The 24,502-nt window shown below is 37.6% G+C and overlaps 6 protein-coding genes across 8 annotated transcripts in view; 3 read left to right on the forward strand and 3 right to left on the reverse strand.

The window, feature by feature from the left end:
* Window positions 1-4,676, reverse strand: part of LOC110417298 (HSP20-like chaperones superfamily protein) — a 7,118-nt gene extending 2,442 nt beyond the window's left edge. Inside the window, exons 1-4 of the mRNA XM_089783554.1 lie at window positions 3,677-4,676; window positions 3,347-3,428; window positions 2,346-2,697; window positions 1,512-2,234 (exon numbers count right to left, since the gene is read on the reverse strand). Of these exons, the coding sequence (XP_089639680.1) occupies window positions 2,459-2,697; window positions 3,347-3,428; window positions 3,677-4,660 (1,305 nt within the window). The 5' untranslated portion in view covers window positions 4,661-4,676 and the 3' untranslated portion in view covers window positions 1,512-2,234; window positions 2,346-2,458. The remainder of the gene's footprint in view (window positions 1-1,511; window positions 2,235-2,345; window positions 2,698-3,346; window positions 3,429-3,676) is intronic.
* A 2,212-nt stretch (window positions 4,677-6,888) lies between these two features.
* LOC110417188 (heavy metal-associated isoprenylated plant protein 28-like) lies at window positions 6,889-8,240 on the forward strand. Its single transcript, XM_021429419.2, has 3 exons — window positions 6,889-7,320; window positions 7,618-7,690; window positions 7,883-8,240. Exons 1-3 carry the CDS (start codon window positions 7,315-7,317, stop codon window positions 8,083-8,085), a joined length of 282 nt encoding a protein of 93 aa, XP_021285094.1. The 5' UTR covers window positions 6,889-7,314; the 3' UTR covers window positions 8,086-8,240.
* An 875-nt stretch (window positions 8,241-9,115) lies between these two features.
* On the forward strand, window positions 9,116-12,237 carry LOC110416316 (NAD(P)-binding Rossmann-fold superfamily protein). The gene is made up of 5 exons (XM_021428283.2): window positions 9,116-9,510; window positions 10,067-10,409; window positions 10,706-10,974; window positions 11,154-11,350; window positions 11,615-12,237. The coding sequence occupies exons 1-5, from the start codon at window positions 9,321-9,323 to the stop codon at window positions 12,047-12,049; spliced, it is 1,434 nt and encodes a 477-aa protein (XP_021283958.1). The 5' UTR covers window positions 9,116-9,320; the 3' UTR covers window positions 12,050-12,237.
* Window positions 12,238-12,344: 107 nt separating this feature from the next.
* On the reverse strand, window positions 12,345-18,107 carry LOC110416317 (AT hook motif DNA-binding family protein). 3 transcript variants are annotated; one of them, XM_021428285.2, is made up of 6 exons: window positions 17,419-18,107; window positions 16,642-17,214; window positions 15,637-15,689; window positions 14,674-14,805; window positions 13,791-13,952; window positions 12,345-13,069 (listed from the first exon to the last, which is right to left on the reverse strand). In XM_021428285.2, the coding sequence occupies exons 2-6, from the start codon at window positions 17,162-17,164 to the stop codon at window positions 12,830-12,832; spliced, it is 1,110 nt and encodes a 369-aa protein (XP_021283960.1). In that variant the 5' UTR covers window positions 17,165-17,214; window positions 17,419-18,107; the 3' UTR covers window positions 12,345-12,829. The 3 variants fall into 3 exon arrangements, with proteins under 3 accessions (XP_021283960.1, XP_021283959.1, XP_021283961.1); XM_021428284.2 differs by having other exon boundaries at window positions 17,415-18,107; XM_021428286.1 differs by having other exon boundaries at window positions 17,949-18,104.
* A 1,616-nt stretch (window positions 18,108-19,723) lies between these two features.
* Window positions 19,724-22,493, forward strand: LOC110416644 (Photosystem II reaction center PsbP family protein). Its single transcript, XM_021428675.2, has 10 exons — window positions 19,724-19,910; window positions 20,067-20,184; window positions 20,296-20,429; window positions 20,565-20,636; window positions 20,891-20,974; window positions 21,067-21,149; window positions 21,256-21,331; window positions 21,603-21,721; window positions 21,851-21,895; window positions 22,164-22,493. Exons 1-10 carry the CDS (start codon window positions 19,853-19,855, stop codon window positions 22,188-22,190), a joined length of 816 nt encoding a protein of 271 aa, XP_021284350.1. The 5' UTR covers window positions 19,724-19,852; the 3' UTR covers window positions 22,191-22,493.
* Window positions 22,494-22,626: 133 nt separating this feature from the next.
* SWI3B (switch subunit 3) lies at window positions 22,627-24,458 on the reverse strand (the record flags this gene model as incomplete). Its single annotated transcript, XM_021428676.1, has 4 exons — window positions 22,627-22,861; window positions 22,941-23,071; window positions 23,346-23,484; window positions 24,069-24,458. Coding segments are annotated over 4 exons (849 nt in total), but the record flags the coding sequence as incomplete, so codon positions are not given.
* Window positions 24,459-24,502: the final 44 nt, after the last annotated feature.

A 24,502-nucleotide genomic window follows, 5' to 3' on the forward strand; every position in this document is an offset into this window, starting at 1 on the left:
TGATCTTGAAAGACAGAACATATCAATTGCTTCGAAGCAGATGCCGTTGTGTCCAAGGACAAAAATTGGCATGTAAAGATCCAAATGATGATGCCATGCATGCATTGTCGCTTTCTTATTGGAAAAAGTAGTATGCAAGAACAAAAGGAGAAAACCATACAAATCAATAAATAAAATTCTAGGAATTTTATCAAACTTGGAACAATACATGATTGAGAAAAGGCATAGGGCAATTTTGGAAGGAACTCCAAGAGATTTGAGAAAATAGTGATGGAATCAGCATTAACCTAACCTAATAAGAGAGGCAGACTGAAGAGATAAGCGTGGTGCTGGTGCATGTTTGAAAAGATGAAAGAAGCAATAAGACTAAAGCCAAAGCGATTTGAGCGCAAGAAGGGTAACACAATACAGTTAATAGTTAGTGGCAAACAGGTGCCGATGAGGGTGCGTGCCTAACATAACTGCTCGCTGCACAATATGAAAAAGCATAAGTCAAATTATTTAAGAGTTTCCGTTATGGGAAAAGGTCAACTATCCTCCAGATGTCATTTGATTTTAAAGCATTTTGCACATAATTGAGGGGAAAAAAAGACAAATCAAATCCATATTTGATGTAACAAAGGTTTCCAAAATTCTCAAGTTTAATAATATGGCAAGCTTTATAAGTGAACTATGCTGAAAATAATCCTATATAAGCACATGAGAAGAGTAAACAGATTCAAAAGTACTATGAAAAGGTTTGATCTTGAAAGACAGAACATATCAATTGCGTAGAAGCAGATGCTGTTGTGTCCAAGGACAAACATTGGCACGTAGAGATCCAAATGATGAAGCCATGCATGCATTGCCCCCTTCTTATTGGAAACAGTAGTATGCAAGAACAAAAGGAGAAAACCATACAAATCAATAAACAAAATTCTAGGAATTTTATCAAACTTGGAACAATACACGACTACGAAAAGGCGTAGGGCGTTTTTGGAACCAACTCGAGGAGATTTGAGAAAATATTGACGAAATCAGTATTAACCTAATAAAAGAGGCAGACAGAAGGGATAGGCGTGGTTGCTGGTGCATGAAGATGAAGAAGAAGAAGAAGAAGACTAGAGCCAAAGCAATTTGAGTGCAAGAAGGGTAACACGATACGATTAATATTTAGTGGCAAACAAATGCCGATGAGGGTGCGTGCCTAACATAAGCTGCAGACGGGCAGACACAGAAAACATAAGATTTTGGGGTGGGTTGGGGGTTGGGTTCAATTGCACATCGATTGGATATCAAACAAGGTAACGCTTTGGAATATCAATTCATAACAACAGAAACAGATAGAAGATCCAAGCAGAGAGGAGCATATGCATGGTGAATTGGTGGTGGTGCTGTATAAACCAAATACAGATAAACATGGTATTTCGATGCTACCAGAAGCGCACAGATTTTACAATGAACTCTCGAGTATCAAGTATGAACAATCCCAAAAAAAAAACAAAAACGAAAATGAATCCAAAAAATGGCACCTTTATGAGCGGAGGAAGAAAGGATGAGGAGGCGCTCGGCGGCCCGTCGGCTGGCTGCGGTAGAGTCCTCTCCTCTCGAATCAATCGCTTCGTACTTCGCACTTGGGGTTATCACTTAAATATTAACAAGCAGCAGTGCTAGGAAAACACATCCCACTGGGATGTCCACGTCAAAAGTGCGGGCGCCACCTCTACTTTCAGTTTATCATTTCTTACATGTTGCAATGACGGTTTTACCCCTCATCCGAACTCCACTTCCGTCATCTTCCTCGTCTTTTTGGAAAGTCTCATCCCAACTAGTCATCAGAAACAAGGTAGCCGAGCATTGATTTGGGTGTGGGTGGGGTATGATGCCCCAACGGATGGATCTCCATCAGCATGAGAGTTTTCCGAGGGAATGAGGAAAAATATCTGGTCGAACCAAGCTTCCTTCTCTCTCTCTTGCTTCCCCACCTGTGACTGAAGCTTCCACATGAGCTTTACTTTCCTATCTGAGTAGACCGAAAGTTCTACTTTTTGGGAGAGTGTTAAAAGCTTTAGTTTTGATGTTCGTCAGCCTACACCCACGGTTATTTTCAAGTTCACCACCACTACTTCCGCGGGGTTGTTGACTTTCTTGTCTTTCCGGCGATCCACTTCATTACTAGTCATTGCCCGGCTACAGCCAATAGTGTCATTAACCAGGCAATTTTTCTTTCCATGTCAAGAGATTTAACAGAGAAACTGCACAAAGTGATAAAGAAACTTTCATTTTCCCCTTCAGTTAGAGATATCATGTTAGCAAAATATGCTTTTCAAATAAAAGAAAAAATCATGTTAGCAAAATACACATACATGGCGATTGAATGACTAAATGGTACAAGGCAAAATTCTTCAGGAAATAACCACACTCCGCCTTCACCAATTCTTGAACTACCTGCATATTATAACTCTTTAAGCGCCGTGTACTAAGACTCGTGTTTAATCACAACAGCTTCAAAAATGCCGTCGGGTCTGAAGTTTGGTGAGAACAGTCTTGGATCAACGGGTCCTGGCAGGCTGAACGAAAGTGTAAAGGGTCCAGCCGGGCACAATTGCTGGAATGTCATATGGAATACAGGGGATTGTTTCTTAATAGTCCCTCCACCAGAGGTTGATCCTTGGAGATGAACTTTACCGTTGGACTCAATCTCACAACTGAATTCGCCTATAGAAACAAATATAATGAATTTGTTAATGTATTAAAAAGGATCATGCTATATCTAGTGAAGAAAACAGCAATGCTACTGCATGATCCTTTTAACAAAAGGTTCGTAAGCCGAGACAGTGGCTAGACTAGAATTGTCAGGACAATATCACAAACTTTCATTCATACACAACCTAAGGAGAGAGACTGTCATAGTTCCATTCCCAAAAATCAGGATTTGCTAAAAACTTGAAGGCAAAAACTGAAACTGAGAATCATGAATTTCCTTATGAATGTTTTCTGCACATGTTTGGGTCAAATCCCCGGACCTCAATATGCTTTAATGGAATCCACAAACAAATGTCAGCCACACTGTTTTATTTTCATATTTTCTTTTTCTTGATCAGCAAGAGAGAGGCTAGGGTATTAGATAAAGAAGACATCAAACCACAGAGAAATTGCACTCAAATGAGTGGCAGTATCAAGATCAGTGTATACACATTGCTGATCAAAGAGATGCATCAATATGAATTCTAATGACTTAGACAATTAAATGAACTGTAAGCTACAAGATCACAACATTCCAGTTTCTCTTTCTAAAAATGAAAAAAATAATTTATACCGATCAGGATATGCTTGCCCATTACTTATTCTTTTTATCATTACATACCAGAATGTGCTTGCCCATCGCTAACTTGCTGGGTATTTGAGGGAAACTCAGAAGGCTGAAGCTCACCAATGAGCAATGACCACTATATGTTGGAAACCTCAAATTGATCATCAAGGTCCCTAAATAAATGGTGAAAATAGTGACTCTTACAATACAGTGGGCAACTTCACAGCCTTGCACCAGTAAGATAATCTTATTAAGGAAATGTTGGCTCTCTTACCTTGTTATTGTCCTTCGACATAAATTGACATCACCTTAAGTACAAGAAGGTGCCATAATGCTTTAGTCTTATAAGAGGCTTTCCTACTATGAACATACCAGCATGTTTTAGAACCAAAAAAAAAGGACTAGAAAGAAGAGAAATATACAATAATCCTTCCTAACTCCAGTCAGAGCAACTCTGAAGAAGTATGCAACTTTGCTGACACCAATGTCCAAAACACCAATAGGTGGTCCAGCTATCCCCATTTTAGCAGTCCCATTTAAGATAATGGATGCATCTGAAAAACATTGGCCCACATTTGGAACAGTAATGGGGGGCATCATGGCAGGTCCATCCCTTTTACAGGTTCTCTTGAATGCTCCTTGACCGAGATGTTTTAACATGGACATGACAGGGGGGAAAGCTGACATTGGCATAGAGTCCAACTGGTGCCTTCTCATATTGTTTTCTTGAAACTTTTCTGATGCATTACCATATCCATTGGTAATATATCCAGCAATTCTCTCCTCACTGTTTATCATGCTGTTCTGATCATCTTTGCTTTTCTGATATCCATGTTCATATGATAAAGATTTGATTTTGTCAATCTTCAAATCAGCTACACCAGATAAATATTTGAACCTTTCAACATCTTCCCTCATGTGAGATGTAACTGGATCATCAATAAGAACAATTCCTTTGATGATCTCATTGTTTACTGAGTATCTTTTATGCTCATGAATATCTAGAGGGAAAAAATTTGTGAACTGGCTTAAGTCCTCTAATAACTCTGAGCTTGGCAAAGGTAAGTTGCCTTGTAGATATGAATGCAGCATATTTGGTTCTTGAACCAGCCTGGGATGAGCATGCCTCAGGACATAGTAGTACAAACTCTCCAACTGAGAATTGCTAATAAATGAAGGAACCAGATTGTTTGAAGTATACGGTGGCAAAACTTCAGCCAATCTTTGTGAAGCTGAATGCCTTGGGTTATCAGAGTAGACATCAGGGCCCAAGTAAGTGCTCATAATGAAGTTAAGCAAAAAACGCTGATCACTAGATGGCATTCCAGTAAGTGCCTTGGGGTGATTATGTTTCCCGTAGAAATTCATGCTACCAAGCTTAACTTCTCCCAGAACCAAAGCCCTCTCAGAAAATACCTACACAAGTGAAGTTGGTTATAACATCAGCCTATTTAATTGTTACACAATAAATGTATAACATCAGTCTATTTAGTTGAATAAAGACGAAAGCTCATACAAGCTATTGAGTTTCTTTCCCAAGAATTCAATATTACAGTCCTCGACGTCATTCCCTTCTATTTCACTCCAACAAAAGGCGGGTACAGAGAAAGCATTCCATGGAGCTCATTCTTATAATAAGCAAACGTATTAGAAAATGTATTCTTATTGCAAGTTAAAATAAAGTCTAATACTCATCACTCCTCCTCAGAAAGCATAACATTGCATTGCAACTCAAAGTAACACAAAGCTTAAACATTATCACTTAGATGATGGTATCACCAAAATGAACAGCTTGGGGAAAGTTCAAATTTTTAACCTAATAGTCAACAGTTAGACAGGAGACCAAGCATTGAGGAAGTATCATAGTGATAGGCATGGACAGAAAGCCCTAAATTTGAAAGGAAAATTAAGAAACAAAGCATATACGAGGGGCGGAGGTAGTTGTAAGTTGTAACGATTACCTCATCCAAATGTGGAAACAGGAGAGTGAAGAGACTGATGTTAATATTTGATTGGAAGGGAAAAATGTGGTGAAAGCAGCTTCCACTCTGACAACGTTGTAAAACAAGCACAGGGCAGCGGAGAGTGTTGTGGGCTCAGGAGTCTGGGGACACAGAAATGCAGGCTCTCCAAGAAACTACTTCTTGTCCCCACCATTCTCAAAAATGGTTAGCATTGCCTCGACGGCCCCAACCGCCGCCCCCGTTTATCTTTCTTCTCCTACTTCTTGGGCCAGTTTTGGCCCATCATCCGCTTTAAATTGAACATCTAAGCTGAGTATTTGGCACGAATTAGTGCTTATAAGAAAGTTAACCGCAAAACTATTCATTACAAGTGGTTGATAGAATGCTTTGTCCTGGTATTGTGTTGGAACTTTTTTATCTGTTTTGTTTTTCTTTTTGGCAATAATATGAACTCCTCTTGCACGCAGCAGGATAATGTCTCTCGCTATTGGAATTTTCCCCTCATCTCAACCTGTTTTACTATCAATTCCGAAATGCACCCCCTGCCCTCAATCTCCAATGCTCAATCCATTCGTGTTTTAAACGCCTTCTTCATGTTACTAGTATAATCATAATTGCATACTATTTCCAGGTCCATATGTATGCTTTTCTTACCTTAATAAAAATACAAATACTAGTATACTAGCTTCTTCTCAAAGCTAAGGACCCTATCAAGGAATGAGCTGATGAGAGAGAGCAACAAGAAGAAAAGGTAAATGTTGTGACCAAATGGCCTAAAACGATTCAAAAAAGCTGGGCAACCTATGACCAAATCTGACAGATCAAAGATGTGATGATTCTCGATAAAAACACAGATGGAAATTCGCGAGATATTCCAGATTCCAATGCATTTGTTCCCAAGCATCTTGGTTTGAATCTTTATGGGCTCCATCTATCCATCACTTAATTTGCTTTTTTGTTGGCCCTGGGAGAAGTTCAAGCTGCTGAATTCATGCTGATACACTGTTTTAATATAAAGCTTACATATATAATGTTGGAAACAACTTAACAACAGTAAGTTCTAACTCCTGATCAGGATTTATAGTTTCAACGATGGCACCATCGCTGCAAAGTGAGTAGTCAAATAGAGACATAATTGGTCCTGCAAACCCTCACCATAAACCATTGCTTGTAACCAGGCCAGGGTGCATGCATGCTGGGCAATATCGTAAGACTAACTGCCTTGCCCTTTCAGCAGATACTTGAAAAATTTAGCAGGTAAGTATACTACGCAAAGCTACACTTCCCTGGAAATACCAAACTTGCTGTATAATTTTTTTCCTTTCCTTTTCCCCTTGAAGCCGAGCAAGTTGTTTCTCTCGTTTTCTTTTTCACTTTTACTTTTTCCACTCAGCAACTTATAATGATATATGAGGAGAGGTACGTGATAAGAAACGAATACACTTTATCTTGAACATATAAAATACTATGCAGATTTGCGAGATGTTTGCGATGCAAGATTCATCTGCTTTGGACCCACTTCAGAAGATCAGAACCAAACTGTTGGCATAAGTGGACAGTGTCAGCTTGTTTTCCTAAAAAGACAATCCAAACAAAGAAAAGATAAGTTGGACTCGTCAAACCCAATCATTTCAAATGCTTGAGACTCACATTGCTTTGGGCAGACGTGAGTCTCTGGAGTCTTGATTCTTGAAGCTCGAGCTCACAGGTCATGCACAAAAGCCCCTCTCTTGATGTAACCGTTTTCTTGTTATCAGGTTTTCTATGCCGGCTATTTGCATCTCTTTCCAAAAAGCAAACCAAAGCAGATCATTGGTGGTTCTCGTAGCAGACCCAAGACCTCAAAGCCCCACTTTAATGTTTATATTCCATCTTTTTATCTGTCCCCGCTGCTGTATATATACATATATATAACCTGACATTCTCCATTTGTTTCATTCATTCACAACACATCATTCCAGTTGTTTGTTATAAACCATTGCTTTTGTTTCTTTTCTACTGCTCCCTTCACATCATTGCTGCAATCATCAATAAATCTTCGAGAAAGCAGAGTTGTTGATGGAGGTAGAATATTATTTTCTTTTGCTTAACTTGGTAATGTTTTCTTTTTCTTTTTCTTGTAACATTGTGAGACTATCCCTCAATTAAATAATTCTGATTTTGGTAACTTGAACTCCTACGACTATAAGCTGAAATTGTCTCAAGTTTTATGGAATATTAGATGTTCCTTGATCATTTAGAAGGGGTTATAGCAATCTGAAAATAGAATCCTAGGAAGCTCTCTTCTCTATGTAGGTGTCCATTTGCATATTCGTTTTCCAAGAAGTTATGTCATGTGTGCGATATGGTTCTGTTCTGCAGACCGTCGAATTGAAGGTGGAGATGGTTGGCTTACATGAGAAAAGACTCAGAAAATGCCTCTCAAAGCTGAAAGGTAACTTCTGGTTTGCTATATGTTATGGAGCAAGCAAATTTTTAGTCTTTTTTCTTGGTTAAATCTACTTGATTCTCGACCAAACAAAGAAAGAATGTTGTCTCTGATTAAGGCCGAACACTTGCATGTTAAAAACACGTTGATGCAATCTTAATTTGTCTTAATTGATCCCTGTTGCATGTCGATGGGCAGGGATAGAGAAAGTAGAAGTGGATGCCAACAGTCAGAAGGTGGTGGTCACAGGATATGCACACCGGAACAAAGTCCTCAAAGCCATCAGGAGAGGTGGTTTAAAAGCAGACTTTTGGTCCGCTCACAATGAGCTTCTTAATGCTTATACCGTCGCCACCGCTAGTTATGGCAGTTTCAGATTCAACAACTTCAACTTCTTCTAGGCTACCTTTTGTTGTTTCAATTTCTCCTGTTTTTCCTTTTTATTTTTCCCTTTCTTTCCCTTTGTGGGATCACATCAAATTACATTACATACCAAGGTTGTGGTTTATGTTTGCATTTTTCATCAACTTCTGTCCCTTTTTCTTTCTTTTACAAAGGAAGACTCACTTGTTCAGTGATGATGGTTCTTGATATACTACATGAAACTCCTAAACTTTGTACCTTGGCAAACTTGTTTTCACGAGTATTACACTTTACAGCTAGACTAGATTCTCTTCACCACATTACCCTTAAATATAAAGAATGACATTACCGAAAAAAAGCATATCTAGATGGCTTGGTACTGCTTGACAGTTTCTTAGTTAACAAGGAGAATGACATTGAGTGTTAACAAATATAAAATTTTCGATTCCGCCCATGTTTGTTTGACTGTTTTTTGTCTTGTCTGTTCTGCTGCAAGTAGTTTGTCGCCTTTTAGTAGTAGCTTCTGAATTATTTTAAAAAATGTGAATAATTTTTATTATTTAATTATATTTAATTAAATTTATGTATTTTAATTTTAAATCAAATAAATTATTATGATTCATAGTTGATTAATTATCAAAAATAAAAATATTATTTTATCATTTTATGTTTACATAATATTGATATGACATTTAATATAAAAAATAAAAATATTTTATGATTATATTAATATAATATATTATTATTTATTATAATATATTAATATATTAATATATTATATCAACATGATATCAAATAATAAGAGATATTTATTAGTTAACTTTTACTTATAAAAATTTACTTAATATAAAAATTTAATTAAACATATTAAAAAAATAAATATTTATTTAAATTTTTTTAATAATTTTTTTATAAAAACTAATGGCTTGAAAATTTTTTAATATTGTATTTTTATTGAACTTTAATGTCAAAGGGTTAATAATAAGTATAAGAATAAAAACAAGAAGTGAGTGCCTTTGACGAGAAAATTTGATAGGAAAAAAAAAATAAAGCTTTTGGGGCATTCTGTTTGGAAAAATTGGAACTTTGATGTCATATTGTGTAATTTGCGCAGAGCTGACTCCCTCGATCGGTCCGCGCGATGCTATAAATATTAGTCAAGGACGACTAAATAAGTAGTCACCCCCATCCCACAGCTTGACTCCTGAGCCTGCCTGCCCTGGCATCCAGGAAGTAACAAAGAAGAAACTAAAAATTGATAGAAGGAAAAACAATGCACTTGAGCGAAAATGAAGGCATCGACGGGAACACGTTCGTGGTGACGGGTGGGCTGGGGTTCGTGGGCTCAGCTCTGTGCTTGGAGCTGGTGCGGAGAGGTGCTCGCCAGGTTCGTTCCTTTGACCTCCGACCTCATTCTCCTTGGTCCGGCAACCTCACCAACCACGGTGTCCGCTGCATCCAAGGTTCGCCTTTTCCTCTAATTGCCTTCTAATCTTGCATCGGCTTCTACGACCTTTTTGACAAAAAAAAAAAAAAAAGGAAGAAAGAAAGAAAAGAAGAAAAGGGGATAAATTTTCTATCATGGATCCGTGAAATGGATGATTTTAGCCCGAAATTTCCTAGTTCTGCTTTTTGATACTCAATAGAAAATTAACCTTAACTCAGGTTGCCACTCCTTGATTGTTCGTTTACTACAGCTTGGACCTTTTTTGTTCCATGGTCGATGAGGCTTCATTCAGTTTGAAAACTTCACTACTCCTATTGGAATTTGCTCTAATTTTTTTTTAATTACTGAGTTGCTCGCTTTCCTGTAATTATAAATATGCTATAAGGTTTTAAACTAGCTTAGATCGAAGTATTCTAGGCGTAAAGCTTATACAATGCCGTATATCTTTGGGGGAAACCTTAAATTTCCAGTTTTGGGATACCAGGAGTTACCTATGTCATGTGTGCCTTCAATTTATTTTAAATAGATTTCTTGTTTTGGGTCCTTACCTGCCTCAAATTGTGTTACAACAGGCGATCTTGTCCTGAAAAAGGATGTTCATAATGCTCTCCGAGGTGCCGATTGTGTTTTCCACCTGGCTTCATATGGCATGTCAGGGAAAGAAATGCTTCAGTTTGGTCGTGTTGATGAGGTCAATATTAATGGAACTTGCCATGTCTTGGAGGCTTGCCTTGAATTGGGGATCAGAAGGCTTGTTTATGTCAGCACATATAATGTTGTGTTTGGGGGAAAGGAGATTGTGAATGGCAATGAAGCCTTGCCCTATTTCCCTATTGATGATCATGTTGATCCCTATGGGCGAAGTAAATCAATTGCTGAACAGTTGGTTCTTAAGTACAATGGTCGCCCTTTTAAGTAAGTAAATTAAAATGGAAGAATTCTCAAATCCCATAATCTTTTCAGCTAACTTGTATTTAGGCATGAATAAAATAGTACAAGAAATCTTTTTGAGTTTATAATTTACACTTATATGATGTTATCAGTTGATATGAATGTGGAATATACTTAAATGATGAGTAAGGGGATAATCTAAGATTAATTGTTGGTTCCAACAAGTTTGAATACTGAAGTTGGCTGCTGACTGTGGCTTTCTGCACCATTTTCTGCTTACAACAACAAATGAATTAAATGGACAATTCTTTGCTGCACAGGAAGAATATCGGAAAATGTCTTTATACCTGTGTGGTTCGTCCAGCTGCTATATACGGACCAGGTGAAGAGCGACACCTTCCAAGAATAGTATCTCTGGCAAAGTTGGGTTTGGTTCCATTCAAAATAGGTGATGCTAATGTGAAATCAGACTGGGTTTATGTGGATAACCTGGTACTTGCGCTGCTATTGGCAAGCATGGGACTTTTAGATGACATTCCTGGAAAAGAAGGGCCAGTTGCAGCTGGGCAGCCATACTTCATATCTGATGGTAATCAATAGTGATCAATTCATTGTTTTCTTTTCTTTTTTCCCCCCCATAAATTATGCAGAACTATTTGCTGTAACACTTTTAACCATTTTGACTATTTATGGGGTTAAGTTGAAGATTTAAGACATGAGGTACAATGCTAAGTTTATTTTCTTAGATAATTGTATCTGCTTTCGCAGGGTCTCCAATCAACACCTTCGAATTTATCCAACCATTGTTAAGAAGTTTGGATTATGACTTACCAAAGTCCTGGATTGCTGTTTCCCATGCTCTCATTCTGGCAAAGATTTTCTGGGCTGTATACACGATGTTATATCCATTTTTGAATCGGTGGTGGCTTCCTGAGCCCTTCATTCTTCCTGCTGAAGTACATAAGGTTTGTTTAATATTTGGTTCCACCCTTCCCTTGGCAGTCCTTTCCCTGGTTCACCTGGAGGAAAGCCCCATGGATAAACACGTAATGATATATTCTGATTTTGCCTAGCAAAAATGTTGGTGTTTTCTTATATTTTTTCTTTCATCAAATGGTGTAAAATAAATTCTTTTTTTTTTCTATGAAATATGATAAATAAGAATTTTAGTTGGTATCACAATTTCCCAGTACAGCATCATGTTTGATGAACCTGATGTATGTTGACAGGTTGGTGTTACCCATTATTTCTCATTCCTTAAAGCGCAGCGTGAGCTTGGGTATGTTCCAATGGTGAGTGCTCGTGAAGGCATGGCTGCAACTATCTCATACTGGCAGGATAGGAAAAAGAAAAGTTTGGACGGACCTACAATATATACATGGGGATTTGTTGTGATCGGAATGATTTTACTTTTTGCTAGTGGTTGGTTCCCGGCCATAGGACCTGTGCCACTCCTTAGATCTGTCGGTCTTTTCCTCTTCCGGTCAATGTATGGAATAAGGCTCGCATTTTGCTTAGCTACTGCAGTACATGTTGGAGAAGCCATATACGCATGGTACCTGGCAAAGAGAGTGGATCCTGTTAATGCGAGAGGATGGTTCTGGCAGACATTTGCTCTTGGGTTTCCCTCATTACGATTGTTGTTGAAGAGAGCGAAAAAATAGTGTAGGCATTGCTTTTGTGTGTTATTCTAGTGTAGTTGTGGTGCAAAATACTTCATTCTTGGTAGAGTAAGTGGTTATGAAAGGGAAAAATTAAACAGGTTGGGGTAAACAATTTTCTTAAAAATGGAGTTTTTCAGGTAATGGTACAGAAATGTGGGGCAATAATAAATTTTTTTATAATTCTCCGAGATAGAGAGATGTTCGATTGCATCTGCAACATGGTTAATTATTTTGGATGGCAATCAGATATAGGAATAATTATGTCTCTAATAGAAATGCATATGAGAGCTCAGTGGAAAGGACAACAATGGCAAATTAGCATTTAACATTGAAAGCATCATCACCCATCGTCCACATATAAGTAAATCCCCAGCTGAGCTCAACTAGCATCAATATCAACTTGATACTGATGAATGGAGAAACAGATAAATTACACTAGTTAACTGTGATGGGCAACGAAAGAAGCAACTACCAGAAAGACAAAAGGAAGTCAAACTAACTCACCATCTCAGTCTAAAACACCAAAGAGCATGGCCTTTTTCTCTAACTTCTAACATCACCTTACAAGTGCAAAGAGCATCCCCTCAGCCGTCAGCCCAAACAGCCCTTTCTAGCTATCTAGCAACGGGGTCACAAAGTACAAGATAACGCATTATTCTACTTCACTTACACAATGCTTAAATTACAAACTCAAGCCTGCCTGCCTATGGTGAATACTAACACAACACGAGCCCGTGCCTACTACGCAATTAGCTGAAGACTACAAAATGTAAGCAGGTTTTACTTCCATGGCAAGGTTGACATGCCTTGTGGGTTATTGTTATTGCAGGCTCCTGTGCTCTGATTGAGTGGGCTACCGGGCCCACCTGAGGATTCACTTAGAGTACCCCGTGATGGTGGGCTGGTAGCCCCCGTCGGCAAACCACCTGGAGCAAGCTTCGCTGGGGCAGGTTGGGGTTCCATCTGGTATGCTGACTTTGGTTCCTTCCGACCTTCTGCAATAAAACTACCCACAATCACCTGCAAGGAACGGGAAGCTCAACAATATCAGCAAGTCATGTGAAATTTAGTCGGTAATGTATGGAAGCAGAAGCCAATAGCAGCAGTGGGACTTACGTTTTACACAACACTTCTAATACATTCACATCTTTGATTTTAGAGTGGTGAGAGAGACAGAGACAGACAGCTCGCAGATAAAAGACTATGGGAGGCAGTGGGCATTACTCCACCTTCCAAAATGCCTACTTGACAGTTGACATAGTAGTAAACGTTGTCAAATTTTAATGGCTTCAAGCCACCAACAACACCCCTAACTGTTCTTCCTCCCTTGTCTTCTTCCATGGATTGAGTGACTTGTATGATCTTTACCGGATACGTATGTGCATATAGCTATGTAAAATTGTACAAACTCCATCCATCTCAAATAAATGTTCATATTTGACCAGGTATGCATATTAAAGAAAAAGGCTTTTAACTTTCATCTTTTTATATTTAAATCTTACAGTTTTTTTTAATAAGACTAATGTTTAATGGAGTATTAATGATTACATCAATCACAAAATATGTATCATTTTCTTGAGGTGGTAGAAATGCTAACATGATTATTCACTATTGTTCAATTCAGAGAATAATACTATACAGCAACATTCTGAAAAGACTGAAAATATAGGCAATATGAAATATATTTTTACAAAAGAATAATGCAGCAATTAAAAATGAAAAATGGTAAAAGAAAATAAACCTGAACAGGGGATGCAGCCGTTAGAAGGCCAGCTACACCACCTCCTAAAACACGACCATCTGGGCCAGACAAAGACACGCTTAACCCACCAGTTCTGCTCCGCTGACCACCATTTTCTGACAGAAGAAATGAACCAGAAAGTGACAGAATTTCAAATCGCCCCTGCACCATTAATGGGAAAGAAACATAATGTCATTAATATGAGATATTTATAGTAAAGCTGTGGTTTCACTTTATTAGACTGTGGAATATATGTAATATTATATTCTATTGTTGACCCAAATACAATACTAATACATTTGAAATAATTGATTTTCATAATAAAGTTCATTTCAGGCACATCTTTGGTAGTATAACAATGCTTCCAGAAGCACTACAACAATTGCACTAAGATATACCAAGTTCTGCTCTATGCTGACAGTAAATCCACTTCCGCATATTGCTTCCGATGGACATATCGGGTTGATGGTCTTGATGCCAATATATAACTCCTTCTCACACAACCAAAAAATCACTACTTACGATAAATATGCTGATTCAATGGAAACTTGGTCGTTAAGAGTAATATTGCCAGGGATCAAGTCAACAATAATCTTTGCCACAGATGGAGACCTATGATAATTTGATTTTTGTACTTAGTGGAACTTGTTGTTCCTGCTTCTAGCAGTAAGTTCCTCCTTGTAGCAGGGTTCAATGCTTTCTTTGGATAAATAAAGTTTTAAGTTATCCGAACAAAAAAACACAGTTTTGCCTTTATGAAACTTCCAGAGGTAAGCGGTAAAGCCCTCAATTTCTAAACCAGTTTAGAAGTGTTTAGATGTGTAAATATAAATCCTAAAACTAAAGGCGACAGCAATAAAAGACATTATTACTTATCACAAACCTCATAAGTTACAGTCCCGCCAGATGTTGCTGGTTGGCGAAGAGTAACGTTTGATATGGCTCCATTTGCTGATAGGATACAAACAGCTCTTGGACCGTGCTGAGAAAAAGACATTATTTTTGATGATACATCCTGGAACCAGGCAGAGACATCAAAAGTAAGCTTCAGATCGTTCAATGGACTACAAGTGTTATATTAAGGAAACAGCAAATATATTGCATATGTATGTTTGCATAATGAAAAGCACAGTAAAATTTTGAATGATGCAGAGTGCCAGGCTGCAGCGAAGCAAAGGATTATAGTTCTTCACATCGAAAATGAAAAAGTTTAATGATAGAAAACTGTAGTTGTATGTACAGTTATCGAATTAACAAGAATCTGATTTATCTTCAACCACATTACGGAAAGTCAACAGATCAAAAAATCATCATCAAGAAAATGTGGTTTCTTTCCCTTTTTGCACTACTTCATTTTCACTTGTATATATATTCTGAAATTGCCAAATCACAAGCATTATCGAATTTTAAAATTTATTCAATTATTTCTTTGTTGTTGTCATCAATTCCTGTTGTCAGAAAAGGATCTCTGGGAAATGATCATTTCCCCCAATTTTGGCATATTCTTTTAATCACATCCAAAATGCAATGAATGAATGACATAACCCTTCTCTCCTGAATCAGTATGGCTCTGATCAAAGAAATAACTGCAAGTAAAAACCTATACAAAAACAAAGTAGAGAAAATATTTTAGCAATTCATGACACAAATATTTGAATTAAACAACAAGATGAACATGTCATTATTAATAAATGGCATTAAAAGTAACCTGCTAAAGTAATTAACACTTGCGAATACTGAGCAAAAAAAAAAAAAAACTTATTGTGAAGTTTGAAAGCAACAAGAAGAACTTTTCTACATAAATCAGGAAAACTGGAAAATAAAAATATAATGGAGCAAGAGAAACCTCTCCAGCTTTAACAGTGATAACATGGGGCGTAAACCCAACTCCTGCTGATCCTGCAAAAAGAAAACTCTTTTAAGTAAAATGTGTCGCCCTATAAACACAAATACAAAGATAGCACTGGCTTCAAAACTTTTGGTTTATAATTTTATTTTAGGAGAATGACAAACTAAAATGTATGTTTTATTTTGGAAAAGAAATTATGGAGAAAAAGGAACAAAAATCTTTCTTATTAACAAGAAAGCTGCAATCATAGCTGACAAACTAGAATTATTTCAGTATTAATCAGGTAAGAAAAACATATTTGAGAATTAAAAAATATATAATATATCTTATAAGTGTACATTGTGTCAAACATTAGTCGCCAGTTGCTACCAGCGTTAAAACATGCTTTAAAATAAGAGAATATGAAGATAAGAGAAAAAACTGGAAAGGGGCAAGAGTGGGAAGAAGAAACAGAGAAAAGCAGCAAGGGCATGCAAGTAAATTTGCAAGATAAGAATCTGAAGTCAGATCGAACAGATCCCAACTAAGTTCCAGCAAAACCATATTTCGTTTTCTATGTTACAGACACAGAGTGATCCCACAGTCCACACAAACACAAACACACACACACGCATGTATATTTTTATTCCCTTTTTTTATATAATTACTCAGCAGCGACTATTCCATCCTCTGTCAGAAGTCAGAACCCAAAGCTAATACTTCCTAAAACCAACACAAAACAAAAAATATCATGAGTTGTACTTCAAAGAAAATACTTAAAAACTGGACTTGCACCATCAGTGTCTAAGTGTCTAAGCAAACATCTCAAACATTCCCAGTTCCGTCACGTGGTATCCACATATAAAGAGCGGGAAAAAAATAACAAGAAGAAAAAGCAGGAAAATGAAATCCTAACGCCTAGTGGGCAGACGTAGGAAACAAGCCCACGTAGTCGTGGATTCAAATTTCAAGGCAAAAACATTCATTAAAGATTAAAAACATCTCTGTAGCAAGAGAGAGTACCGAGGGCTTCAAGTTGATGCTTCTTGCCAGAACCTGGAGGTCTTCCCCTAGCTTTCTTCGTTGAAGTTGGTGAGGAAGCTGATCCTCCTGATGGCGGAGGAGGAGCACCACCACCAGCACCAGCAGCAGCAGAAGGCGAAGAGAATCCTCCACTATTAGATTGGGTTACGCTGACAGAGGAAGAAGCCGATATAAGAGCTAGCGGCATGGTCCCATCGGGCCCATACTTCCTGGGCCTCCCTCTCTTCCTCTTCAAAGGCTCGCTCCCCATGTTCATGTTCAGAGCTTGCCCTTGAGTCACCTGGGGCCCAGCTGTGGACCCCTCGGCCCCACCGCCAGCGCTGGAGGCCGCCTGGTATGTGGGTGACGAGGCAGTGATGGGCTTGTACACAGCTGTTCCGTCTGCACTAAAGGCTAAACGCATGTTCTGTATCACCGGCTGTGACGCAACCGGACTCTTCTGTTGCATGCCCACGCTGTAGGGCTCTCTACTCGTCATCACTCCCGTCTCAGATCCCGACATTTTTCTCTTAATCTGGTTGGTGTACTAAAATTCCATACACCCCCACAACTCTGCCCACCAACAAAAATCAAATTACGACTTTTCCAGATCATTCCTTCCCTCTTGTCTATTTTAGATCATGAAGCAGAGGAAGAAGAAGAAGAAGAAAATCTAATTTCTTGAACAGCAAAAAATAAAAAACATAATCTGAAAATATGAAATGTTACACTGATGCTGACTCATAATAATGATTGTTGAAAACAGAACTCACTCACTGTTTACTGCACTGCACTCTCACTAACTTTAGCTTGAACTCGAACTGGAACTGGAACTGGAACTTCAAGTACAGATTTTTGGAAATGATTGCATAAAAAAAAGGACTTCCAATTTTCAACTTGATGCTGGAGGAGCTGAGCTGAGCTAGCTTTCGAAATTCACTCAAACATGAGTCTAACAAGCTAAGCTTACTCTTAAATCCCAGGGTGAAATCTACATAGAATCTACTCGACGCCAAATTAAAACCCTAATAGCTGCAAGCAATCCTTTCAGTTTTAAATCCCTAAAGCCTACGCTCAATTTCATGTTTCTGACAAGATCAATCTGCAACCTTTTTAATTATGGCTAAAAACCAAACGAAATTTCTTTATTGTACAGAGAGGAACAATTTTACAGACAATTTTCAATTTTTCAAAAATTTACAGTTTAGAAAAATAAATACGTAATATATATAAATATATATCCCATAAAAACACAGAAAAATAGGAAAAAGCTGGGGAAAAAACCCGAAAAATGGCAATAAACTTACCAATAAATAGGGAAAAAATCAGAGATAAAGGAGACGAAAGAGAAGGAAAATTTAGGGCTTGCGAACGGAAAAAGCAGAGTCGCTGCAAATGACTTTTTCAAAGGAAAATGTCGAGAAATCTGAATATTTAGTTTTAGTATATTTTATTTCAGATATTTATTTATAATTTTTTTGGTTTTCCCTTTTTAATCCTTGCGTCCTTTACTGTTTAAAAAAAAGCAGGTTAAAGCAATCCTAATTTGCTTTGCCCTTCGTACCAAAAAGATAATTAATATATTAATATATTTAGTTGCATTTACTCCAACGCCTTCATTGCCCGCTCGCTCCCTTTTTTTCCCCGAACCAATCCTCTACGACTCCACTCGTTTGCACTCTCCGTACTCGCTGCAATTAAATACCACGCAATTTGCCGCTTTAAACTTTCCCTTCAGATTCCAGTTGTAAATCGAGGAGAGCGAGTACGGTGTCATTGAAACCCCTTTGGGTAGCGGCAAGATTTATGTCAGTTTTGTAATTTCCGTCTTATTTTTTCTTTTTGGCCTTTTCAAGTTATCTTCATCATAACTCTAATTTTTAATAATAATAAATTAGTTTGGCTACTTGTACAGTTGGATGGGTGATTATTCCATTCTTCATGTGATCTTTTTTGTCTCTAAATCTCAATTTAAAAATGTTCTTACTTGTTTTTAAATTGAATTTACATTTTATGTATGTTATCATTTTGTTAATAAATAAATTTAAAAATTAAAATATTTGTCAGTTTTTAAAATATTTATATTAAATTTTTTAAAATTTTTACTTTTATATATTTATAAATCGATATCTTGTAAGTAATTGATAGCATATAAATATTATATTTTGAATTCTAATTTTAAATATTTTATATTTTTACCCAATCAAAATTTTGGATCAAGGGTTGGTTGGTAAAGAGTAGTTGGTCCATGAACACAATTATACCATAATTGAATATGAAAACCCAAGATTTCATATTCAAAACTCTGGCTAATTATTTAACCATGGGCAGCTTTTCATCACACTTTCCACCCCATTCTAATCAATCCCTTTTCTTCTACGCTTGCAGAAATTGGGTTTATTAAGAAAAAAAGAATAAATTAAGTTTATTAATTTAGTTAATCAATTTTGGTCTTTTGGTGTCCCGAAAAGGTGGTTCATAAATGGCAAAGTGAATTTGGAATGGAAAGCTTTAGTTGTCTGCTTTCAATTGTAAATAAAAAGTTAATCAAAAGACATGATTTGGTGAATAATCAAATCAAACTTAATTATCCCTAATCCCTAGCTTCACCTTACTGGGTTTTTTCCTTTTTTTTTTTTATTTAACTTACTAGGTTTTTTGTATTTGGACTGAAAAACCTGTTGGAGAATTGAGCCTGGTGGCAAGATATGGAGAAGCTGGAAGCAGTTGTACTTGCAAGATTTGGGTGAAATTTTTGTCAGAGACAGCATCTGCTTGAGTCCCAAGGAGAATTGATTTCACCCATCTTTCTCCAATGAAAAAAGAAGGATTAGAAATTGACAGAGACATGGTCACAGCAGGTTAAATGCAAATCTGGGCCACAATTTTTGGTCGGCCACGTCTACTGCACAACCCATTATTAAAACAGAATCATTTTAGATTGAAGAAAAAGACAAAAGTAAATGACCAAAGTCGTTTGATTTTCTGATTTACCCAACTCTCATCAGTAGATTGGTAACCACTAACTAGTAAGTGCTTTCACTATGAGACACTAATGGCAATCAATTTTGATCACCATTTTTGTTTTATTTTTTGAGGCACAGAAAAAAGATACTCCATGGAGTTTGAAAGCCTGGAATAAGACCCAATCCAACCCAACCCAACAGAATGGATGACGCAGATAAAATAAAATCCTGGAAAGCTAAAAGGAATGGTGTCTGTTTCATCGCTGCATTGCTGCTACATCTCATCTTGTTTGAACCAGAAAGGTCTGCTACTACCAGACCTGACTACCTCCCAACTCCAAAATTCTTTTTTATCTGATATACTATTACCTTCTGCTTGTACTTCGACAGACAATCTTATCTGTTGTCTAATCTCCTTTTTAAATTGCTTACATGCTGCTTTGATTTGATTTTTTTCAGGCGTTATTGTAAGTACCGGTTCTCTTACTACTAGAAGTAATAGCAACAGTAGAAAGCAGCCTCTTTTCTGCTGCTACAACAGCTACCGCCCGCAGCATGAAGAGAAGAAGAAACCATTGTACTACTCAGCTTCTAATTAGCCATAGTTTGCTCCTTTCACTTCCTGATTTTCCCATTAATTCTTGTTTATCTATGACTATCTTACATCTATTGCCTCCATGTGTCACAGTATCCGCGTTCAGGAAGTAAAAGAAGATGGGCATGGACATGAACATGCAACCAGAAGAAGACAAATTATGCTTCAGGCGCCGCTTATTGCCTTTTCTTTTCCGCAATTTGTGTCTGATGCAGTCGCAGGGAAAGGTGGCTAGTACTATATATATATACACACTTATTCTTCCTTTCTTCTATCCCGTATTAATTTTTAATTAATTTTCGTGGGAGCCTTAGTGTTTGTTCTGAATTCTGATTACATTGTTTGTTTCTCTCTGTTTTCAGAACCAGATGTGCCACAAGATTTCCGAGCTTATACTGATGACGTGAATAAGTTCAAGATTTTTATTCCCCAAGGTGAGTCAGTCTTTTCCTTATTTTACCCAATCTACATGTTTGCATCTATTGGCATGGAAAACCCAATTGGAATATTCAAGTTTCTGTGAAATGCTGTTCAACTTAAATAAGAAAAGTAATCTTTACAGTACAGAATCAAATTCATATATTTCAGAGACTGTGCCACTATTAATTTAAAATTATCAAAAAGGGAAAATCTTTCTGGTGCTAATGTTGCAACTTATACGTAGCTCAACATGTGGTTGTTCATGCAGATTGGCAAGTAGGAGCTGGAGAACCAAATGGATTCAAGTCCATTACAGCTTTCTTTCCAGAGGAAGAAGCTGCGAACTCAAATGGTACTCTCGGAGTTTCCTGGTAGTTCCATCTCTTTTTTTTCTTTGATTGTTTAGGTATTCAAGAATTTTAGTTTCTAGATTGGTTGCTTCAGTCAGCGTAGTGATCACGGGGCTTGGTCCGGATTTTACTAGAATGGAATCTTTTGGCAAAGTTGAAGCCTTTGCAGACACTCTGGTAGGCTCCTCAGCTTCCAATCCGTCACCAAAAGTTTCATGATTTCTACGTAAGGGTTTTCAGCTTATTATGCTTAACCATACATTGTTAACTGCATCTCCTACAGGTCAGTGGATTGGACAGGAGCTGGCAAAGGCCCCCAGGTGTGGCAGCGAAACTCATAGATTGCAAAGCTGCTAATGGTAATCGTATTATTCAAGACCATCCGTTGCCATGAACCAATACGTAGTAATATTATATGGATCAGATGACATTAAACATGCTCGAGAGTCAAGACACGTGAGCTTTAGCGGAGATGAATTCACCTAGGATCCATGTTTTCATGATTGAAATCGCCTAGACTTGGTTTCATGTACATAGAATAAATTGTCGACAGTACTTACGATAGATCCCGTTCCCAAGGGAGGTCCTTTCTCTACTTGACTAATCACTTTTCCTTTAACCATTGATCAGGCTTCTACTATATTGAGTACACATTGCAAAATCCGGGCGAAAGTCGAAAACATTTGTTTTCAGCTATTGGAATGGCATCAAATGGTTGGTACAACAGATTGTACACTGTGACAGGACAGGTGATCTTACATGAAATATATGCAATTCAGTTACACAAGGTTCTTTTATTACCAAATATGCAATGTCATTTTTCTTTCTTTGTATCTACTCTGATTCTTTGATTCCTCTATCTATGTCATTTGCCACAGTTTGTGGATGACGAGGCAGAGAAATATGGTTCCAGAATTGAGAAGGTAGCTCTAGTCAACATAAAATAGAAAGCTATAAGTTTTTTGCATCTTCCAGTTGAGAGGATATTAATTCCAATTCTACAATAAGAGAAAGAAAGCGCCCCCTGGCTACGGCTCTGTATCTCGTTATTTCTTTCTGAAAATTGCATGAACCAATTACTAACCTTATTGTGGCATGATCGTTAGCTATATTTCTACAATAGAGAATTGATGAATCTCATAGTTGCCTTTTACATCTCCTTGCTGAATTTCGAGTTATCTGGTCTTGCAGGCTGTATCATCCTTCAGATTCATTTGACACAACAGTTGCGGAATAAGATGGCAGAGCCATGGTTTTACACAGTGGTGCTGCAGATCCTCTTTAGGTTGTGATGCATGTCATTTGTTAAGCAGCTACTGATGGAGACACTTTCCGTGAGGCATTGTCTCACGTTTGAAATTTGATCAATAATATTTGAAGGCTTTCATTATTCTTTACGAGTGGCGACTGATGAATCTGTTTTCCTAAGCAATCAACTTTGGAATCCACTTCTGAATTTTTTCTGTGGCACCAGACTTAAAAAACCATTCTACCCAAAGCTAAGAAAATTATAAGACCAGCACTTCTTTCTGTACTGTCCTGCTATTATGTTTTAATACACATTTCGTTTATCGTTGAACTGGGTTAACCAGGGTGGGTTACGTACTGACATTGGCCTACGTATTTCTAAAACATTGGCAGGTAATTTCATTGAAATTCAAAACAATTTCTCTATTGGCTAAAGCTTGAACATACACTGATTATGAAACATTTGGTTTTACATTCTCCACCACTCGTTCTTCAGTTTTCAATGCATAACTTCTACGAAATAAGAGATTTAGCTGGTCAACAAAAAGTAGATTCTTAATCCCCTCCAATTGTGCAAACTCTTTCTCCATCTGCAAATCCAACTCCTCAAAGTGAAGAATCTTATCTTGGATCTCTTTCATCTGCAAAACTCAGGACATTCAGTAAATAATTTACAAATTTAACATCCAAGACATGGATTATCTTAAAACTCTTACATACCTGCACTTCTGTAACCCCAGTTATAGCTCTTTCAATGTCACGTTCTTCCTTCTCAAGCAGTGCATTCACATCTGCATATGCTCTTTCCAATGCATTTGGGTTGGTGTCACCATTAGATGAAACGTCTGCTTCTGCACCACAAAGAAATAAAGCCTCAGCCAAATGCCAGTATCAACTCTCAAGAAGAAAATTGCAACAGTCAGGGCAGCACCTCTTTTTAAAGGACCATATGCAGATAATGCTAGATGATCTTTCTCAAGTAATAAAAGGCAATGCATGAATCACTCGTAATATGAATTAAATAAGGTGACACCTCCAATAAATCCCAAGTATTAGATCCAATCTTGGGATGGATCCAACTTCACAAGTAAATCCCCAATTGCTTGAAGTATGTGTAAAACCAACCTCGTCTTGTGTTTCTTGCAAAAGATCCACGGCCCCCTTTGCTAGCGGTGTTGTCATCCATCTCGGATAGAGTGGTAACAGCTGCTCGGGCAGCAGCTTCTGCACTCTCCACACCAGCCAAAGCTGACAGAAAAGCAGCCTGAAAAATGTTGCAAGGGTCAAACATTTATTACTAAAAATAAACTGCATCAACAACATCTGATAATTGGTGTATTGAAACAAAAGGAATATCAACTTTAGTGTATCAAAATCAATGCTTATAATCTGTTAAATCTTTGCATACAGGCTACAGCCAAGGTTATTAAGCAGCCCTTTCCTCTCAAAGTACTTGCTGTATATCTACAGGCCACAGCCGTGACTTGTTTAATATCAGCCTCAGCATTATCCTAATCCCCATTACTCTCAAAACACATAATGGAGCAATACAAAAAATAAGAAAAATAGCCACACTGACATGCAGTACAGATCAGGTGTCAAAATTATGGTTGAGTTTATGTTGCCATAAGTTTATGCAGGTACTTGAGATATTCACTAGAACTCAACAAACTCCTTGAATTGTGGCATTAGCGTAAAACAAGTTAAGCATCTGCCAGCCAGGCAGTAAAAACTTGTAATTAAAATTATGGCAGCACAAAAGTGGGTACATGAGCCCAAATCTTAGCTTAGTAATTCCCAGCCCATCTTCCTTTGTGCTTCAAGTTAAACAAAACAAAAGACACGTACCTGAGCCATGATTGGGTTGCTTGCATCAGCAAGAGGTGTGAGGCGCATCCTCTTATTGGTTTCAAATCCAGATTCAGCCTCGTCAGAGGATGGATGACCAAGAAATTCCTCCCCAAAAGGAAGCTTAACGAAATGAGCTACGCAATCCTTGTCAGTCCTACCACCAACATGTTGTGCAACCTTCTTCCAGTCATCACCATAATGCATAATGGCTTCCAGAAGCAGCAAGGTCTCTTTTTCCGACCAATCTGCCTTAGGTTCATCAGTGATCTCTACCCGCCTGAAATCAGCATTGCTGAGACCAACCCTAAAGTTGCCTCGAACATAGCACCTTGCACAAAGAGTGGAGTCATACTGCACAACAAAAGGGAATTCAACAAACTCAGCAGGTCAGGGCACCGAACTCAAAATTGCCAAAATGGTTTTTTTTTTTC

The sequence above is a fragment of the Theobroma umbraticum genome, unplaced genomic scaffold (genome assembly GCF_002168275.2).
Source record: "Theobroma umbraticum cultivar Fairchild unplaced genomic scaffold, ASM216827v3 scaffold_51.0, whole genome shotgun sequence".
Lineage (NCBI taxonomy): Eukaryota > Viridiplantae > Streptophyta > Magnoliopsida > Malvales > Malvaceae > Theobroma > Theobroma umbraticum.

What these genes read in the sequence shown, in the direction of transcription:
- LOC110417188 (XM_021429419.2), top strand. An exon ending in ATGCCTCTCAAAGCTGAAAG is followed by an intron (nt 7,691 to 7,882) that starts GTAACTTCTGGT and finishes GTCGATGGGCAG; the next exon opens with GGATAGAGAAAGTAGAAGTG.
- LOC110416317 (XM_021428285.2), bottom strand. Translation starts at nt 17,164, where the DNA reads ATGTCGGGATCTGAGACGGGAGTGATGACGAGTAGAGAGCCCTACAGC. An exon ending in GCGGGACTGTAACTTATGAG is followed by an intron (nt 13,953 to 14,673) that starts GTTTGTGATAAG and finishes TTAATGGTGCAG; the next exon opens with GGGCGATTTGAAATTCTGTC. An exon ending in CGGCTGCATCCCCTGTTCAG is followed by an intron (nt 13,070 to 13,790) that starts GTTTATTTTCTT and finishes CGTTCCTTGCAG; the next exon opens with GTGATTGTGGGTAGTTTTAT.
- LOC110416644 (XM_021428675.2), top strand. Translation starts at nt 19,853, where the DNA reads ATGGTGTCTGTTTCATCGCTGCATTGCTGCTACATCTCATCTTGTTTG. An exon ending in GAAGAGAAGAAGAAACCATT is followed by an intron (nt 20,185 to 20,295) that starts GTACTACTCAGC and finishes CATGTGTCACAG; the next exon opens with TATCCGCGTTCAGGAAGTAA. An exon ending in AAGCCTTTGCAGACACTCTG is followed by an intron (nt 21,150 to 21,255) that starts GTAGGCTCCTCA and finishes CATCTCCTACAG; the next exon opens with GTCAGTGGATTGGACAGGAG.
- LOC110416316 (XM_021428283.2), top strand. Translation starts at nt 9,321, where the DNA reads ATGCACTTGAGCGAAAATGAAGGCATCGACGGGAACACGTTCGTGGTG. An exon ending in CGGTGTCCGCTGCATCCAAG is followed by an intron (nt 9,511 to 10,066) that starts GTTCGCCTTTTC and finishes GTGTTACAACAG; the next exon opens with GCGATCTTGTCCTGAAAAAG. An exon ending in GCCATACTTCATATCTGATG is followed by an intron (nt 10,975 to 11,153) that starts GTAATCAATAGT and finishes CTGCTTTCGCAG; the next exon opens with GGTCTCCAATCAACACCTTC.